The sequence below is a fragment of the Leucoraja erinacea genome, chromosome 24, assembly GCF_028641065.1.
Source record: "Leucoraja erinacea ecotype New England chromosome 24, Leri_hhj_1, whole genome shotgun sequence".
NCBI lineage: Eukaryota > Metazoa > Chordata > Chondrichthyes > Rajiformes > Rajidae > Leucoraja > Leucoraja erinaceus.
Genome location: NC_073400.1, coordinates 13,783,526 through 13,804,238, shown reverse-complemented (window position 1 = coordinate 13,804,238; position 20,713 = coordinate 13,783,526). Strand labels below are relative to the sequence as shown.

Below are 20,713 nucleotides of genomic sequence, written 5' to 3'. Positions count from 1 at the left end.
AGGAGTGGAGAAGAGTGGAGAAGAGGAGAGAAGGGAGGGGAGTGGAGAGGAGAGGAGTGGAGAGGAGTGGAGTGGAGAGGAGAGGAGAAGGGAGAGGAGAGGAGAGAAGAGGAGTGGAGAGGAGTGGAGAGGAGTGGAGAGGTGGTGGAGAGGAGTGGAGAAGAGTGGGGAGTGGAGAGGAGTGGAGAAGAGAGGGGAGTGGAGAGGAGAGAAGAGGAGTGGAGAGGAGCCGACCTGCTCCAGTCCGTCAGTGGTGACTCCGCGCCGGGTTTTGCTTCGCCGGCCGCGGGAGACCGGAAGCGGCCGTTGCAGGAGGTGGCTCGCGCGGGCTATTTGAAAGCGGCCGCTCGGCGGGAAGAGATTACGGTGAGTGCGAGGTCTGGTGCAAGTATCTTTGGTCTGGCGGAGAGCGGGAATAGCTGCTGGGACAGGTAGTTCTGTTCCAATACGATTATTGCTTTTTCATGATATAGGAAATCGGATGATTAAAGAATTGCCAGCGATGGGAAAGTTGTCAGGGGCTCGAGCGCTTTAGGCTAGCAATAAGCAAGCTATCTTTTTGGAAAATAGCAATGAGTTAATTTTTGTCACTGCAAGCTAAAAATACCAAAGGCTATAATGTTGCATTCTGCAATCATACTTTATTAAACACGTGTCAATGTTAATGGTATCCTGTGGTTAAAGTAGTATTTCTTATGAGACAAATCAAACGTGTGTAACCATTGAAGATAAATATTTTTTGCCCTAATACTATTTAAATCCAAGGCAGTGCTTTTTTTTTTCTTTGTCAATTTCCAAAGCAGTTCTCTGTTCCTAAAAAAATTGTGTTATGACCAGTTTGCTTTATGTAATGCAAACAGTGTTCCCTGATTCATTCCATAAGCTTGAATGCAGACTTGGGAACAGCGCATTCCCCTCATAGCATGCTTCTGAACGGTCCTTCCATTTGTTTAGTTTAGAGATACAGGGTGAAAACAGGCCCTTTGGCCCACTGAGTCTGTGCCGAATAGCGATCCCTGCAACTAACATTATCCTGCACACATACACTAGGGACAATTTACAATGTTACCAAGCCAATTAGCCTACAAGCCTGTACGTCTTTGGAGCGTAGGAGAAAACCGTAGCACCCGGCGAAAACCCACGCAGTCACGGGGAGAACATACAAACTCCGTACAGACAGCACCCAATGTCAGGATGAAACCCGGCTCTCTGGCAATGTAAGGCAGCAACTCTACTGCTGTGCCACTGTGCTGCTTGGATGGTACCCTATGCTAGGGTACCATCTAAGTCACCTCTACCTTGTTGTGGACATTGGATTTGTCTATGGAACTGATGCACTACAATGTTGAGAACTATATTCTGCATTCAGTATCTTCCCCTTTGCTCTACATATTGTTCTTGAGCTTGACATGATTGTATTTATGTATAGTGTTATCTGGTCTGTGTGGGAAGGAACTGCAGTTGCTGGTTTAAACCGAAGATAGACACAAAATGGTAACTCAACGGGACTATCAGCGTCTCCGGAGAGAAGGAATGGGTGACGTTTTGGGTAGAGACCCTTCTAGCGTCGAGGATCTTGACCCAAAATGTCATCCATTCCTTCTCTCCAAAGATGCCTGGCCCTCTGAGTTACTCCAGCATTTTATGTCTATCATTGTATTATCTGATCTGATTGGATAGCATGCAAAACAAAGTTTTTCACTGGTACAGGTGACATTAATGTCACCTATACAGCTGGTACAGGTGGCATTAATACATCTCAACCTAAACTTGCTTGTGTTTTATTGTGTATGTGTCATGGAAATGCATGTTATAGCAGAACTATGTAATCGGCTGGCATAGTGGCACAGAATTACCGTCGCTGCCTCGAAGAGCCAGAGACCCAGATTCAATCCTGATCTCGATTGCTGTCTGTGCAGAGTTTGTCCCTTCTCCCTGTTACCGCATGGGTTTTCTCTGGGTGCTCCGGTTTCCTCCTACATTCCAAAGACGTGCAGGTTTGTAGGTTAATTGGCTTCTGTAAATTTTCCCTAGTGTGTAGGATCGAACTGGTATATGGGTGATCGCTGGTCAGCGTGGATTCGATGGGCCAAAAAAGGTGTTTCCATGATGCAACCCCTAAAATTAAAAACTAAAACTATTCATCAAGGATGCTTGCAGACCATATTTTAGTGATGAGGATAAGATGTTGTTGTGAATGGAGGTTACAGGGCAGCAACCTAAATGTGAAGAAAATAACATGGTTCTCTAAGTAGAGTGACGATGTTTATTAGGGCAAACTAATCATCAAGGTCCAAGAATAGAAATCTTGCATATCACCCGAAGGAAAAAAAAACTCCCTTGTTGCTCATGATGCGTAAGGAGCTTGAAGCATTGTGTACCAGTGCTACAAACTTCATAACATCTTATTTGAGGATTTGGAGAAATCTTTAAAAGACAATTTAATTCAATGACATCTAGATTTTTGAAAGGTGCAAGTTTATGGCATTATATAATCATTAATACAATGAAGATACCCGCAAAAATAAATAACTTTTGGATCCTTTTAATTTGGCTTGTGTAGAGTCATTTAATGTGCAGACTGCAACTCAGCGGGTCAGGCAGCATCCCAGGAGAACATGATGATGTTTTGGATCTGGTCCCGCCTTTCTTTTTGTTATCCATATTCACCAGAGATGCTGCCTGACCCACTGAGTTACACCAGCACTTTGTCTTTTATTTTTGTAAACTAGCTGCTTTATGTTTACATTTAGTGTACCGATTAGAAAATGAAAGAATTTAGGCAAAACGATTTTACATGGATTATCTGATAAGTTCACGATAAAATAGGCTGGTCAGTGTCAGTGTGGCTTTGTGAAGGGGAGGTCTTGCTTGACAAATTTGCAGGAATTCTTTGAAGTAAATAGCAGGGCAGACAAAGGAGAATCAGTAGATGTTGTTCACTTAGATTTTCAGAAAGCCTTTAAAAAGGTGCCACACGTTAGGCTGCTTAGGAAGATGAGAGCCCACAGTATCAAAGGGCAGATACTAGTATACATCCAGGTTGGCTGGATGGCAGAAGACAAAGAGTGGCAATAAAAGGGGCTTTTTCTGATTGGTTGCCAGTGACTAGTGGAGTTCCGCAAGGTGCTGAGGCCGCTACTTACTTTGTAAATATGATTTGGACAAGGAGTTTGAAGGCTTTGTGGCAAAGTTTGCGGATGATATGAAAATAGATGGAGGTACGGGTAGCGTAGAGAAAACAGGATCTCTGTAGATGGACTTGACAGGTTGGGAGAGTGGGCAGAGAAGTGGCAGATGGAATATAGTGTAGCAAAGTGTGGAGTTATGCATTTTGGTACAGGTAGTAGGAATAAAGGGATAAACTATTTTCTAAATGGGGTGAGAATCCAGAAATCGGAGCTGCAAAGGGACTTGGGAGTGCTGGTGCAGGATTCCCAAAAAGTGAATCTGCAAGTTGAATCGGTGGTAAAGATAGCAAACTCAATGCTAGCATTTATTTCAAGAGGGCTTGTATGCAAAAACAGGGATGTAATGTTGAGGCTCTAAGGCCACATTTGGGCACCATGTCTGAGGAAGAATGTGCTGGTGCTGGAGTGGGTCCAGAGGAGATTTACAAGAATAATCCCAGGAATGAGTAGGCTAACCTATGATGAGTGTTTTTTGGGCACTGGGCCTGGACTCGCTGGAGGACCTCATTGAAACATACAGAATAGTGAAAGGCGCGGATTGAGTGGATATGGAGAAGATGTTTCCACTAGTGGGGGAGTCTCAGACGTGAGGTCATAGCCTCAGAATTAAAGGACGTTCTTTTAGGAAATAGATGAGGAGACATTTCTTTAGTCAGAGGGTGGTGAATCTGTGGCATTCTTTGCCACAGAAGGCTGTGGAGGCAATGTCACTGGATATTTTTAAGGCAGAGATAGATTCTTGATTAGTACAGGTGTCAAAGGTTATGGGGAGATGGCAGGAGAATGGGGTTAGGAGGGAGAGATAGATCAGCCATGATTGAATGGAGTATTGATGGGTCGAATGGCCTAATTCTACTCCTATGTAAAATAATATGTGTTATGATTGTGTTTATAATTTGTTTGGTTGTTTTGTTGTTCCGCGAGCATTGCCACTTTCATTTCACTGCACATCTCGTATGTGTATGTGACAAATAAACTTGACTTGACTTGACTTGACTTACTGCAGCATTTTGTGTGTACCTTCGATTTAAACCAGCAACTGCAGTTCTTTCTTACACTTTCGATACAATACTCTAACTGATCAAGGCCAATGTGCCAAAAGCCATTTTGACCATCTGATCTACCTGCGACACCACCTTCAATGAACCATGTACATACACTCCTAGATCTCTCTGCTCTACAACACTCCCCAGAGCCCTACCATTCACTGTGAAGGTCCTGCCCATGTTAGACTTCCCAAAATGCAAAACCTCACATTTCTATTAATTAAATTGCCCCATGGTTCTCCAGTAAGATGACACTTTTTTGTTACTGTGTACACATTTTACCAAGCGGTTGATTAAATGTTCTTGATACTCAATTTCCTTGAATATTTCAGTGCTAAATTTTAATGTTTCTGCAGGCCACCTTGGAATATACAGATTACGGCAAGACAATGCAAAGAGTTTCAAGGTTAAAAAAAGAACTACAGCTATTGGCAAATCAGCCTCCTCCTGGTATTTCTTGCTGGCAGAATTGTGATCAAACGGATGAATTACGAGCACGTATGTTTTTAATTTCTTCCAGGAATAGCAGACCTTTTTTGTTCTTGCCTTTGTAAACACTGAAGTTTTCTGTACCAAATAGGTGCCTCAATATTCAATTATATTCTGCTTGGTATTACACTTGAATACAAAGTGTCTACCAATTGCATCTGTGGTTTTATCAAAATCTAAGTTGGATATAAAAGATAAAATAGTAATTTCTTGGTATAATTTAATCTCTATACAACTAAAAGTCGATATCTTGTTTGTGTTTGTGCCCACGATGTGTCTCTGTGTCAATCTGGTTAATTCCTATCTTCTTCCAAATGCTAGTCCACAGCCTTCCCATTTTCACACATCCTACTCACATTTTTCTCTTGGTGGCGATAAACATCTTCCTGCCACGTTGCCACCTATATTTCCGAGGTTGTCAATGATTCAATTTTTAAGAAAAGGGAAAAAACGGTCCTCGCACACAGCCACAATTACATCACAATGGGGCATTGCCAACAGTAACCGTAGCTTCTCACCGACAGCCATTTTTCCAGGATGTACCACTGATGATGTCACAATGCAACTCACAGTGCACCAATCTCAATGGGCTCTCAAGCTGCCTAGTGCGACAATGCCATCACAATGGATGTTGCCAACGGTAGCTGCAGCATGAGGTTGCTGCCCCTGTACCAATATCTGGAGGGGCTACTCTCAACTTCTGATTGCATTTTAGTCCCACGATCCTGGTGTTTGTGCACAAGGCAGGGAGTGGGGAGGGCCGATTGGGGGGGGGGGGGGGGGGAATCTCCCTGTCAGTTTGCTCCTGGACCTGGCAGAGATGCCCATTCGAGGGTCTAGGCAGCAGGCGTTTGATGGTCACACCAGTCGGCTGCCTGCCCCTCTTCTGGGCCTACGTCCATGCTCGTGTGTACCTGTAGAGGGAACACGGGGATGCTGGAGCCCTTCCGTCAACGCTGGTCACCGTGGGGTGCCATCGAGGGAGAGACAGACTGAGGGAGGGAGACAGAGAGGCCAAGAGACACAGAGTGGCCGCAACCCCCCCCCCCCACATGTCAAGTCCACGCTGCCCACCCCCGCCCTCTCACTCACCCCCCTCCCCCAAACCCCCTGCCTCCACCCCCCCCCCCCCCGCCTCCACCCCCCCTGCCTCCACCCCCCCTGCCTCCACCCCCGACCTGCCCGCACCCCGCCCCCCTCAATGTGAGGACCATTGATTGCCTCCATAAATTCCATAATTTTCCTTGTGGGGGGGTGATGGAGGTTATTGGCACTGAGGGGAGCCTGTCTCTGGGGTGAGCGCTGATACGCCGCTTCTCCCCCCCTCTCCCCCCCCCCCCCCCCCGTTGGGGGACAGGGCCCAACGGGTCCCCCTTGGTCTAGTAAGCTATAAAGGGCAGCATGGTGGCGTGGCTGGTAGAGCTGTTGCCATTGAGCACCAGAGACCCGGGTTCGATCTTGCCCTGAGTGCCGTCTGTGGAGTTTCCACATTCTCCCAATGACTGTGTGGGTTTCCTCCAGGTGCTCCAGTTTCCTCCGACATCCCTAAGACATGTGGGTTTGTAGATTAATTTGCTTTTGAAATGCGCCCAGTGTGTAGAGAGTTGATGAGAAAGTGGGTTAACACAAAACTAATGTGAACAGGTGATCGATGGCCAACATTGACTCAGTTGGCCAAAAGGCCTGTTTTCATTCTCTAATCTAAACTAATAAGTGTTCCTTTTTGCAATGGTCTCAAATCTATTGTATGCTCATAGTATGAGGCCATTTTTCATAACCTTGCCGATCACTTTTGCATCATAGGTACTAGTTTCTGATTGTTGCCCACAAAACGACATGAGTTGTAATGAAAATAGGTTAAATTACTAATTTTCCCTCAGCCCAAGCCACTTTCGCATTTCAGTGCACATGGAAACAATTTATTTTGATTTTAAAAAGCAATGCTCGTGAATTCTTCTGCACGTCTCAAATATATGATTCTATGCTTTGGATCAAGATTTGAATTTAACAAGTAAAATACAGACATGTTTGCACCACCATTCGAATGTGATGCATTCAATGAATTGCCATAAACATTGGTCTGCTTTTCTCACACTTTAAATTATTACACAAGTACACCTACAGTTAAGTGCTAAACCTGCACATGTATATAGGGACAAGCCAGTGCTTAAGTTGCAGGCATTTAATGTAAATACAGTTCTGGCAAATGTCTGTAAGCTGATATTTCCATAAGTAAGAAATGTCAGATTCCTATAGTAACCCATATATTGCTGTACATACACTTGCTATAATTTCATTCATAATTGGTCTGGCATCACCTGTAATTAAACTAATGGAATATATACAGGCACCTCGTGTTTTATGCAGGGATATGTGCTTGAAAAGCAGCTCGAGATTCAAAAACACGTAAATTAAACAATACGTGACCATGCTGTCTTGTCAGCAGTAAATTTGAGTACGTTATTGCAAAAATAACAGCACGTAAATCAAGCTTTGATATTAAAGGAACAAACGTATTATTTCAAAAATGCACTAGTCAAACACTTGTAAAACAGGAGGTGCCTGTACTGTATCCAGTCATGAATGAATATCATAAAAGATTCTGCGCCGACGAACGATCCCCGCATATTAACAATATCCTACACACACTAGGGCTGATTTTTTAATTTACCAAACCAATTTACCTACATACCTGTATGTCTTTAGAGTGTGGGAGGAAACTGAAGATCTTGGAGAAAGCTCACATGGTCATGAGGAGAATGTTCAAACTCCGTACAGACAGCACTCGTAGTCAGGATCGAACCCGGGTCTCTGGCGCTGCAAGCACTGTAAGACAGCAACTCTACTGCTGCGCCACCACACCGTCCAACTGGCCTAATAGTTATGAACACAAGCCCTGATTGGTTTTTTTTCTCTCTAGAAATTATGGGAGGTGCTAATTCACCATATGAAGGTGGAATATTCAATCTTGAAATTATTGTTCCTGAAAGGTAAATTTAGTTTCAACATTTTATACAAAGTCATTTATTTTGCCTCTAAACTGTTATAAAATAGCTGATTTAAAAAAAAAACCTACACTTGTGAAATTAGAACAGTAGACAAGAGGCATCATGGTGCTGGTGCTATCTTGTATCATTTCCCATTCAGAGTTGTTAAAGGTAGAGTCTTAACTTGGCTATAATGGTCTGTCGTCCTCGTGGTGGTGGCACTGGCACGGAGTTGCAGGGATTTGCCTGGCCAAACGATGTTGTTGGCGCCCTCCGCTGCTCCTTGTCGCTGCAGGCCGCGTCCGATCTACAGGCTTGGCTGCTCCAGCAGCCCACTCCATCAACATCTTGAGTACCCTCACAATTTAGAATGTGTGGGGGGGGGGGGGGGATACCAGAGCATCGGGGAAATCCATGCAGTCACGGTGATAGTATGCAAGCTCCACACAGATAACTTTGGAGCTCATGACTAAACCTGGCTCTCTGTTAGCAAAATGTTTTTCTTGGGTGTTAAGAATGACTTGGGAGCAAATATAACTGAGATGCTTAGTTTAATTTAAAGCAGGCAAAGTTTTAATAGCACCCGTTCTCATTTAAAATAAATTGATTATGGATATTAATAAATTGAATAATCGCATTCTTTCTAAATGCTCTTATTTAGATACCCATTTGAGCCTCCCAAAATTCGTTTTCTTACTCCAATCTATCATCCTAACATTGACACGGCAGGAAGGATCTGCTTGGACATCTTGAAGTTGCCTCCAAAGGTAATCAGAATTATTTGTTAATTACTTGATGCTATTGATAATTTGGTTAAACATGAGTTTACAATGTTACTGTCCTTACTGCATTCACTAAAACTATATGTATATATTTCCCTCCATTGTCTTTTGAGAAATGAAACATTGATTGTCAAAAAATACATCTTGGAACTTCTACCTTTTTGGAATTCATGTGTACTATTTTTAGGAATTGAAATGATACCTAAACTTTGTGGCATTTTTTAATGGTCACAAGAAGGTCAAACATTAACTTTAATATGCATTATTTTACACTGTGAACAGAACTTGGTTAGTTATAGCAATAATATCAATCCACAATTTTATATTTGTTTGCCTGTCTAGATGCTATACTTTGAACTAGGAACTTCCTATATCTGTGAGGAAATGAGAATAAATAATTCCTGTTCATATCTTTTGCTATTTTCCACTCCAATTTCCATTTAGCATTTGCTCTCAAAATTGAAATGCCAGTGAGCCATTTCATCAGAATATTGCACTTTTGGTTTTGCCTCCAGGATGTTAAATTGGTTGACAATCTACTTTCCTGGAATTTAGTGTTTGTATCGGAGCCTAACGAAGATCCTCGGCCATTATGTTAAAGTGCTTAAATAAAATACAGGTGCACAACCTTTTATCCGAAGATCCAAATAACGAAAACCTCCGAATAGCGGACATTTTTTCAGTCCTTGAAGAAAGGTCCTTGAAAACGTTCTCCGAGGGCGGCCCGCAGAGGTGACAGCGGAACCTCCGGTCGGTCCTCGAAGAAAGGGGAACTAAATCCCCATTCATAAAAGAGAAGGTGAGGGTATATTGCGCGGGAGGGTTAATAATTGACAATCTGCTCCTGCCTGCCCGCTGAGTTAAAAAGTTCCCACGGTAGTCTCACGATACACAGTGTATCGTGAGTCTTGCGTGGGAACTTTTTAACTCAGCGGGCAGGCAGCAGCAAATTGTCGCTCCCTTCAGTTTCACCCCACCTACACCCATCTGCTTTCCGCCCATGTGTGTGACCCCTTCCCTCCCCTCTCTGCAGTTCCCCGCGCATTGCAGGCTTGGCGCGGGGGCTTTGCACTGTCTTCACGTTTGGTAGCCAGTGCCAGTCGCCGGAGACGTCAGGACCAACGGGACACCGACCCCCAGGCCCACTGCAAGCACGGAGAACCCAGAGACCCACAGCCAGCAGCAGCCCAGCCACGCTCCAATTCCAGAGGAACACGCTCTCCGCTGTCCCCGTAGGGACAGAAGCTGATGGCTCGGGCTGTGACGTCTCCGGCCACCCCCCTGTACAGGAGCTGAGACTGGGAACTGTGGGGTTGTTTGCAGTTGCAGAGGGAGGGGGCAAGGGCGGTAAAGTTCCCAGTCTCAGCTCCATTCCAGGGGGGTGACCGGAGACGTCAGGACCAACGGGACACCGACTGCAAGCACGGAGATCCCATAGACTCACAGCCAGCAGCAACTCTAGCCCAGCCCCGCTCCAACTCCAGAGGAACCCTGGTTGCGGATGAGGGGGCGCAGCTCGGGCTGTGGGCGAACTGCCACTTGTCGCCGTAGCGGCCCATCGGGGAGCGGATTCCTCTGGAGTTGGAGGGACAGGGAGACACAGCGGCTTTTGAGAATGGTGGGCAATCACTTCCAAAGTTCTGCCCACACAGTCAGTACACCTCTCCTACACTTGTCTCCTGCACTAAGATCATCTCGCAGAGAATGATCCCAGCCTAACCCTCCCTATTCTCTCCTATTCTGCAAGAAAAAACTACATTGAAGACTCAAACTCGCGATCGAGTAACTGCCGGGATCGAGGCGCAAACTCGCGACCTTGTGGATACGAGCCGAGCACTCTACCACTGAGCCAGCCGTTAAAATCTACGCTAAAAATCTTCCATTCCGAAAGCCGAAAAATTCTGAATTACGAAAAGTGTCTGGTCCCAAGGCTTTCGGATAAAAGGTTGTGCACCTGTACCACATTATGTTCTTGCTTAAGGGCACAGTAAATTGTTTAAGAAATACCACATTCGTGCAATTAGATGGCACTCTTTACTTTTGGAAGCAGCTTAAAAAGATTATGATATGCTGTACTTGGTATTTTCAAAACTGGATACAAAGATGACTTCACAACCACATGCTATGGTCTTCCCAACTGTAACGATATTTTAACATGTGGTTTCTCGGGGATTTTATGTCACATGTTCTGTACTTTGAGCAAAAATCTAATACAAATTCAGTTTGCCTTTCAATTAAATGGCTTTGACTCTGGCTGCTACTGAAAGCTATATTATAATTTTAAACTTTTTGAGATAGTTAATTCTATTTTTATAGCAGCACGTTGCATTATTTTTCTTTTTACCCAGTGAAGTTCTTTTTTTTAATTATTGTTTACTGTTGTGCAAAATTATTTCGACTAGTTTCCTCTTCCACAGATGTCAATATTTATTTGATATGGAACTGGTGTTTCTAACTACATATTCTAAATTTCAACATTTGTACAAATTTTGTTTATTGAGCTATTGTATAATGTAACCAAGTTTGCCCATTGCAAGTAAATACTATGTCATAAAAAAGAGAAAAATGCTAATTTCAAATATAGATTTTACTTGGAAACACAATGCTAAAATATGTTAACTTTGTTATCCAGGGAGCCTGGAGACCATCTCTTAATATCTCCACTGTGTTAACTTCTATTCATTTATTGATGTCAGAACCTAATCCAGATGATCCTCTCATGGCTGACATTGTAAGTTTTTAAAATTACTGATTGTGTATAATATACAATATGTTGATTGAACCTATCTCAAAATGAAAGTATGTTTAAGTTCTACGGAATGTACAACATATAATGCACAAGCTAACAATCAAAAACATTTCTGAAGATGTTGGAAATTTGAAGAATTCTGGAAATGTGCAACAAGTCAGACAACATCTCTCGAAAGAAAAATAAAATTAGAGTTCAAAATAGACAATAGGTTCAGGAGTAAGCCCTTCGAGCCAGTTCAGTGTGATCATGGCTGATCATCCCCAATCAGTACCACGTTCCTGCCTTCTCCCCATATCCCCTGACTCCGCTATCTTTAAGAGCCCTATCTAGGTCTCTCTTGAAAGTATCCAGAGAACCGGCCTCCACCGCCCTCTGAGCCAGAGAATTCCACAGAATCACAACTCTCTGTGAGGAAAAGTGTTTCCTCGTCTCTGTTCTAAATGGCTTACCCCTTATTCTTAAACTGTGACCCCTGGTTCTGGACTCCCCCCAACATCGGAAACATGCATCTGCCCCCAACCTGTCCACGTCACCCTGTATTCTCATAGCATCCTCCTCACAGTTCACACGGCCACCCAGCTATGTGTCATCTCCAAATTTGCTAATGTCACTTTGAATCCCTTCAGCCAAATCATTGATGTATATGGATGGTTTTTGATTAGAATTTGGAAAAGGTAGAAATGAAATGTTTTGCATTGTGGAGAAGGGAGAAACGTTGAGAGAACAAAGGGAATGGTTGTGAGAGGAGAGCCAGAAAGACTATTGACAAAGTGATGGTGTTATCATCTCCATTCTGAAAGCTTGTTGATCGCAGATGTTCTGACTGGAGGTGATGCAAATGTGCAAAAAGTGGAAAAATTGCTGAAACTAAAATGTGAAACGCAGCAGTTGCTGAATTCTAGAATTAGAGAATACTGGCAATGCTCAACAGGTTGGGCACCGTTTTTTCAGAGAAAAACTGAATTAGGATCATGAGCCTGTAATGTTTCATCAGAATCGGCCAGTTCACAGTAGAAAGGTTGGTTATATGAAATTATTGAATTCAAAATTGACTCAAAGATTGTAATGTACTTGTCGGAACATGAGGAATTGTTTCTCAAGCCTAACTATTGGAGAACAATGATGGAGGGTCAGAGTGGAGATGAGATGGAGAATTTAAGAAAAAAAGCAACTGGAAGCTTGGAATCACCCTTGTGGATTGCATTTGGGAGCATGGAAACGGGCCTTTTGGCCCACTGAGTCCAAACTAACCAGCGATCATCCATTCACACTAGTTCTATGTTTTATCACTTATCAAATACGTTTCCTTTACACTAGGGGCACTTTACAAAGGCTAATTAACCTGCAAACCCGCACGTCTTTGGGATGCGGGAGGAAACTGGAGCACCACTAGGGAACTTACAGGGAGAACGTGCAAACTCCACAAAGACATCACCCTAGGTCAAGATCAAACCCGAATTTCTAGCGCTGTGAGGCAGCAACCCCACCAGCTGAGCCACTGCCGCTACTGACTAAGTATTCTGTGTAGCAATTGCCCAATTTGCTTTGGGTACTTTCAGTGATTGCGTAGTGAGAATAAAACCCCCATTTGAAAGAAATAAAGAGAATTGCTATTTTATCTGGAAGGATTGTTTGGCTTCTGAAAATGTGGGAAGGGAAGATGAAAAAAGATATGTGATGCATTTGGTGTAGTTGCACATCATGAGAAGGGGAAGTAGGCATTAATTCAGATGAAAGACGAGCCTCTGTTTAACATCTCATTGAAATACCGCTTCTCCAGTGGTAGAGCACACTTGTTTTTGAACTTCCCTATGCCAAACTCTCAATTCCGCACCAGTGCTTGCAAGATGTCTTCCTTTGAAAAAAAAAGTACGACCTGTCATATTCATACAGCACGCAAATAGGCTCATAGCTCCATCATGACCATGCAACTATTGGCCACCTACACTAATCACTATTGCCTGCTTAAGACCCATATGCTTTGATGACCTATTTGTTTGTATGCTTCTTAAAGACATAATTAATTATATCTGATTCCACCACTGGCAAGGTCCAGCTGTCAACCACTCTTGCGATTGATGCACATTCATGCTGCTTGTCATTGAACACAATGTGTTGGATCACGATGGATGGTGCCTGTGCCTTATACGAAATGGCTCCCCACACAATTATATTGGAACGTCTTTAGACTATTTCCAAGCGCCTTGGATCAGAAAAATCTTTGAAACATAAAAATATATTTCAATTTAATATAGTTCAAAAAATAACTTTTAAAAATGCCATTCAAAGAAATGGTAATATTAATTGGTTTACAATTTTAATAAGGATGGCATAAAGCTGAGAAGTCTGATTTGCTGTATGTAGCCCCTTGGCTCAATAAGTTATAGAATGGAACAAGTGGTCAGATGTACAGAATTGAACCAGGGGTAAGGCATATGGTCATCCATTCAATAAGAATGTGACCTAATCTTCTGCATCACTCTGTAGTTGATGTATACCTTTTGATTCCTTATTGATATCAACAAAACATCAGTCTGTCTTGAATGCAGAATACTCTTGAGAATTTCAAAGATTCACCACTGTCTAGGAGGAAAAAAAGTTTGTATCTGTGCTGAATTACTGACTTTAATATCCTTTATCCTATTCTTTAAATAATTACTTTAAAAAAAAGTGATAACCTCATCTGTTTTGATTAGTTTATTTTTATGATATGTTAGACATTTCTAGCATGTTTTTCATTTATCCCATTTTCTCCACAACTTTAATATTAATTTGTCATTTTTTTAATGCTTGTCTGTTTTCATAGCTCGCAGAGGTCCTCTAGTGTTGCAATCTGTTATTGCAGACATTTCAAAGTTTGATTTCCAAATAACTGGGATGCAAAATAATTACTCTTGCACTGATTGCCAAAAAACAGTTATCCATAATTTACACTTGATAATCCTAATTATTTTTTATCGTTGGGATGAAAAATTCAATTAAGTTCCAGCAAATACATTTATTAGCATTGGTTTCCACACATTGCTTAATTTGAAAATGGTGCTTGAATTTGAAGAGTTGATCAGATAACGTTATTTATCCTTTAAACATTTTTGAGCCTCTCTGATTTGATACCAAATTTGTTAACACTATAATTTTATTTTTGTTCTTTCACATTTTCCTCCCTTTGAGCTCTCTGAAATGCAATTTAATCATCTACATGGATACTTATTGTTTCAATTTAATTTAAAAAAAAGAAGATATTTTTAAACTTTATCGCAAAATGTAAAGCTATCCATTATTTTACATTGGTTTTTCTGGTGTCAGAACATTTTCAATTTTTTCATAGGTTTGTTTTATATACCTACCATTGTTATAACTGACATTCGGGATTGCAATTACAGGATAAAGAATATAAAAATTCTGATTTGATATAAATAGTCAAATGTGGTCATTTCCTCTTGACTTCTGGTATGTTTTTGCCTTTCTGATCGGAACAACAAAGCCAGGACTAGCCAGTAGATGAAAATTAAACACTTGTATAGTTACAGTATAAATTACATTGAGGGAAACGTATTCTGAAATAACCTAATGCAATTTCACGTTTTTATTTTAGTCATCTGAATTCAAATATAACCGGCAGTCATTTCTGGAAAATGCAAAACAATGGACATTAAAGCATGCAACACAAACTAAGGACAAGGTGCGTTTTAATATTTGCATAGAGGTATCTCTTTCTATTTCCTTAAATGTGTCACATTTTGTATGGCTGGCATAGAACATAAAAATGGCTTTGCTTTCCATCCAAATTTGAGTATGATAACTCATGGATGATCAGCCATGATCATATCGAATGACGGTGCAGGCTCGAAGGGCCGAATGGCCTACTCCTGCACCTATTTTCTATGTTAATGCAAAGGGTTGACCCGTAGCTCGGCATTTGTAAATACATATTTGATTAATCTAATACTTGGGGCTCTTGAATGATCCATGCCAAGATCAGTCCAGAGAAATTCTTAACCTTCGCAGTACGCAGCCTCACCTTTCTTCCCAATAATTAAGCCCTAAACCCCAGCTGATAATGGTGACTATTGGTGCAAAGCTTGGTGGGGAAAAATAAGTGTTTTTAAGAAACCATCGTTAATGGGTAAATGGCTTTTGCATTTTGGGCATTAATCCCATGATTTACAGTGTGCCAGAACGGTATATGATTTTCATTGCCCTTTAGTTTGTTTTGGACAAATGCTGTTTTGCCTTTAGTCCCTGTTTCATTTCATTTTTTTTGTAAAAAGTTACAACTGGTAATTAAGAGCTTGTCCCCTAACACTGCATCAGCTTGTGCTTCCAGTTTATTAAAGTACAAAATGCTCAAGCTGATGAGTGGGAGGTAAAGCTGCTGCTCCAGTAACACAATTTAGGTGGCTCAGCGGTAGAGTTGCCGCCTTACAGCATTTGCAGCGACGGAGACCCGGGTTCAATCCCGACGTGTGCTGTCTGTACAGAGTTTGTGTGTTCTCCCCGTGACCGTGTGGGTTTTCTCTGAGATCTTCAGTTTCCTTCCACGCTCCAAAAACCTACAGGTATGTAGGTTAATTGGCTTGGTGTATGTGTAAATTGTCCCTAGTGTGTAGGATCATGTTAATGTGCGGGGATAGCTGGTTGGCGTGGACTCGGTGGGCTGAAGGGTCTGTTTCCACGCTGTATCTCTAAACTAAACAATTTCTATTTACGCAGAACGACTAGTTTTGTACACATTTGCTACGAGTGAGGCAAAAATAATTTAAGTTCTTCCAAAATGTTATCAATCAAAAATAGCAGCCTATATAAGGTCAGCTGCCACTAGACAGATAGATAAAAAGGACAAGGCAAGTTAGGACACTAAGTAATGGTTTTGAATGATAGGTTTGCGTACAGAAGAATTTGGGAGAGTCACTGTAATATTGGAAAACTCAAGTGTATTTTTATCAACTATGTGAATGAGTGTTTCAATAGAAGAGGAAGTGAGCCAAGTAATATGGTGATGGAGATACTAATCTAAGCTGTATGTATTATCTACAGTTGCATTTTGAGTAAAGATCTGAATGTAATGATTTTAAATACTCCTGTTTAAAATATATTTTATATCATGGGCAAGTAAGTTAGCATAATATTTTAGTTCCCTGATGTTATTAAATAATCTTGCAGTCAAGTTTAACAGTAAATGAATTCATCTTTTTTTCTTTCAGGTACCTGAATGCCTCAAAGAGAATCTGAACCAGGTGGAACCAGATGTGACGAAGGATAGAGCTGTAGCACGAAAAAGATCTGCCTGTGATTCTGAAAATGGCAAAAAGTTTTGTTTGTGAATAGTGTGTTATTTTTGTGTTAATTTATGTATGTAATATCCTGTTTTTGTTATTTAACTGTAAATACTAACTATGTTAGCGGACCACTATGAAACTGCTTGACTATGTTACTGGTATATGATGGAAGTGGTGGGTTGGTGGGTGAAGGACACCTGAGGACATTTGTAAATCGTTGAATGCCGTATTTGGATGCAGATTGGAACCCATAGCATGAAAGTCTAGCTAAAGTAAGATTAGAAAGAATTGGGCAACATGTATGCCAGAGAGATGAAACATTTCAAATCGAAAGACTGCTGCTTTATTTGCCCTGTGCTTGGTCTAGGGAAGGCTATTGATGAAAGACCTCAGAAGCTTGGCATTCAAGTGGCAGTAGATTAACTTGTTCACCCTTGAATGGAATAGAGATGTTTGTCACAGAGTTGGCTGAAGTTAATTTTGCTCCACAACATAATCCCTTGCGGTTGTAAGCCAGCATCTGCAGTTCCTTGTGTTTCTATATTAACCAAATTTCTTATGCATTTGCTGGAAAATTAGTATGTTAAGGATGCTGCCTTCTTGGGTGAAAATCAAAAGTAAATTTGGGCTATTAAGACATATACTGATTTGCGAACAATGAACTTTCAGTTTGATTTCCAGCATTTCCAGAAATGTAATCTTACTATTTGTTTCCTGGTATTGTCAGAACTGTTAGATTGACACATGAATTGATCATTAAACGACACAAAAAGCTCAATCTGATTTCATTTTTCCACTTGATCACTTTACAGGATAGCAATGTTGGCATTGATTGCCCATCTTTGATTGCCATTGAAAAGTCATCTTCCAGTGAAGGTATTTCTGCAATTTTAAAAAAATCATTGGTGAGCTGTGTTGCTTAGTCATACTTGCCACCAAGTTCTCTGTATTGTTTATCATAAGTTTGGATTTGTGCTGACGTCCAGAAAACAGGATAAAATAAGACAGCTGGCATTTGACCGGAAACAAGATATAGCTATGTTTAATGTGCAGGGAGCACTGTTCTCAATTTATTTTGCATTGCCAATCAAAATGAATATTGCTTCTGGCAGTTATTTAGTATAAAATGTGGGAAAGGCAGATGGTGAAAAATAGAAAAGTCATTGGCTGCTGACAAATATTTATTCACAAGGCTGGGTATATCTTCATATTTTGCACCACATGTTCTATGTTTGCACCCTATGTAATGGTCACAAGAATCCATAATTGATACTTGCTTCCTGACACAACTTCCTGGTACCACTTGATATGTTGCAATTAGTAATACAGGTGCACAACCTTTTATCCGAAAGCCTTGGGACCAGACACTTGTCGGATTTCGGACATTTTCGGATTTCCGAATGGAAGATTTTTAGCGTAGATTAGGTAAGTAGCGCGGGCGGCTTGAAAAGTCTGGAGCGTCTGCCTCCTCCCCGGAGACCGGGGAATCATTGTAAATCATTGCATAAATGTAAGTCAGTTAGTTTGGAGGGATTTTATGTGGTGGTGGTGGGGTGTGAAGGGGGAAACTTTAATTCTTAGTCCCCTACCTGGTCGGCGACTCCCAACATCGCGGAGCTGGGGGGCTCCGTCCGGCCGCGGGCGGCGCCGGTTGGAGCTCCGACCCCGGCAACTTCTACCCCTGGCTGCGAGGCGCTCCAAATCCAGCGAGGCGGCCCCAGCTCCGCGAATGTTGGGAGTCGGCGACCCGGTAAGGCATTGCCCGCTCCCCGCTGGTATCCCAGCGCTGCGACGCCGCCGACTCCCAACATTCGCGGAGCTGGGGCCGCGGGCGTCCGCAATGATTTACAGATGTTTAAGTGTCCCCCCCCCGGTCTCCGGGGAGGAGGCAGCCGCTACAGTAGTACATACCCGAGTTGACCGTGGGTCGTTTCGGGTCAAGTTTGGCGCCAAACGCGAGCTTTGGTGTGCAGACGACATCCTGGGGAAAAATGGCCGGTTTTCGGAGTTTTTCGGTTTCCGGAACTCTGGATAAAAGGTTGTGCACCTGTAGAAGAAATTCAGAGGAAAGGAAAATATTGCTAGAATCAACATTTCGCCAGGCATAGATAATGTTTGGCGTTAATATTAAATCAAATGTTTAAGATTTTGACATGTTGTTAGCTATTTTCCTTTTTGCAGTAAATACTTGCTACAATAAAATGTAATTAAATTTATGTTGACTCCTTTGGCTTGGAAGGGTCATAATTAAGAATAATGTAACTATTAACAGTAAACATATTTGTTTAGTCTTCCTACAACTTTATAGGGTGAAATTAAAATAAAACGGTCAACATTTCTAAAATGTGAAATATTCATATGCTCTGTTGAGCACTCAAGTCCTGCAGGCAATAATATTTGCTAATTAGTTTAGGTTAGTTTAGAGATGCAGCATGGAAATAGACTCTTCGGCCCACTGAATCCTCGCGGACCAATGTTCCCTGTACACTGGCACCATCCTACCCACCAATGAAAATTTACAATTTTACTGAAGCCAATTAACCTAGAAACCTGTATATCTTTGAAGTTAGGGAGAAAACTGGAGCAGCTGGTGAATACCCACACGGAGAACGCACAAGCTCTGTACAGACAGCACCCGTAGTCAGGATTTAACCCGTACTCTGGCGCTGTGAGGCAGCAACTCTACCGCTGCACCACCATGCCACCCTTCTTATTAATGCTAATGGAAACCGATTGAAACAAGTTAACATTAAGCTTAAGAAATAAATAATATTCTAATAAAAATAATTAACATCTTCAAAACTGCTTTAGAGTTAATAATAAATGCTATAATATTTTGTGACAGAAATGATTCCTTTCAACTGGAGACGAGAATACGTTTGGGGAAACAAACGGCCAAGGCTAATCACTGAAGATATAAAGATAAATATCAGAGGGAAATTATACAGATACCACCTGCATTAATGACATAAATGGGATAAAAACTCTATCTGCACATAATTACCAAATTAATTTGATTGAATTGAATGTCTAGAATTATTTTGTTACATATTTTCACATGATCTTAATCTGAAATTTTAACAAATGACAGCCTTGTAAATGATTTAAAAAGGGCAAATGTATTTTATTAAATAGCATACAATGAATGTGTTCTGAACTTCCCAATTTACTTTAATGAGAACAAATTGCATTGACTATATACTTAATTTCCTATGCTTTTATATGCCATGCTACCAATTTAATTTCTTATTTTTATTTAAAATCATGGGGTTTTGCCATTGGAATTGTTTTACAAAATATCAAGAAATTTTCAGATTTGTTTCCAAGCTATATAATAACTATGATGGTGTCTTCGTGGTTCTTAGAGGTAAGGCTGGGAAGTACTAACTGGTTATTGCAGTGCTTTCTATCTCAGTCTTTCTCTGAGATACTGGAAAATAGTCTGTAATTTAAACAAGGATGGTACAAAATTAAATATTGGGTGAGAATAGCATTCTTATGGAGACTATTCTACAAGCATGGACATGTTCCATACCGACAGTGGCGGAAAACCCGGCGGGGGGGGCGAGGGCAGAGGGAACACGTGTCCCCCCCCATGTTTTGAGAGGTGGGGGACCCCCCCACCCCCAACATTTTTGTCATCCCGATTTTTAAATCTCCGCTTTCCGCGAGACAGTGGAGGTGGGACTGCTGATCGAGGGCACCGATTGGATTAGAGAGACGTCGGTCAGCAGGCAATGAGGGCGAGACGTGATAATTTAGCGCGATGATTGGAGGAGTGGGGGGGGGGGGGGACCTGAGGATAGAGCGTGGTGATTGGAGGACGGAGATGTGGCACAGACCTGTGCCTCATCCGCAGGCTGTCCCGTCCACACCCGAGTGCCCCCCCCAACGGGTGGCCAGAGAGGTCGGGAGTCAGACGCGAGCTGTACCCCCAGGCCCACAGCCAGCGCAGAGAATCAGCGCTAAACACAGCTCAACTGCCTGTCCCGCCAGGTGAACCTGCCTGGGCTTGCGGGAAATATGGCCAACGCGGAGAAGCAGCGCTGGGTCCAGGCAGGGCTGTAGTTAACCCGGCGAGACGGGCAGAGTTGAGCTGCATTTAGCGCTGGATTGATCCTCCGAAGCCTCGCGGGTGTGTGTGAGTGCGCATGCGCGCGCGGCCGTCCAAATATTCTTTCCCTCCG

The 20,713-nt window shown here is 42.1% G+C and overlaps 1 protein-coding gene across 2 annotated transcripts; it reads left to right on the top strand.

The window, feature by feature from the left end:
• The first annotated feature begins 231 nt into the window (after positions 1–231).
• On the top strand, positions 232–17,304 carry ube2t (ubiquitin-conjugating enzyme E2T (putative)). 2 transcript variants are annotated; one of them, XM_055654557.1, is made up of 7 exons: positions 232–366; positions 4,594–4,735; positions 7,647–7,716; positions 8,375–8,480; positions 11,128–11,226; positions 14,843–14,929; positions 16,452–17,304. In XM_055654557.1, the coding sequence occupies exons 2-7, from the start codon at positions 4,627–4,629 to the stop codon at positions 16,569–16,571; spliced, it is 591 nt and encodes a 196-aa protein (XP_055510532.1). In that variant the 5' UTR covers positions 232–366; positions 4,594–4,626; the 3' UTR covers positions 16,572–17,304. The 2 variants fall into 2 exon arrangements, with proteins under 2 accessions (XP_055510532.1, XP_055510531.1); XM_055654556.1 differs by having other exon boundaries at positions 298–431.
• The last annotated feature ends 3,409 nt before the right edge of the window (positions 17,305–20,713 follow it).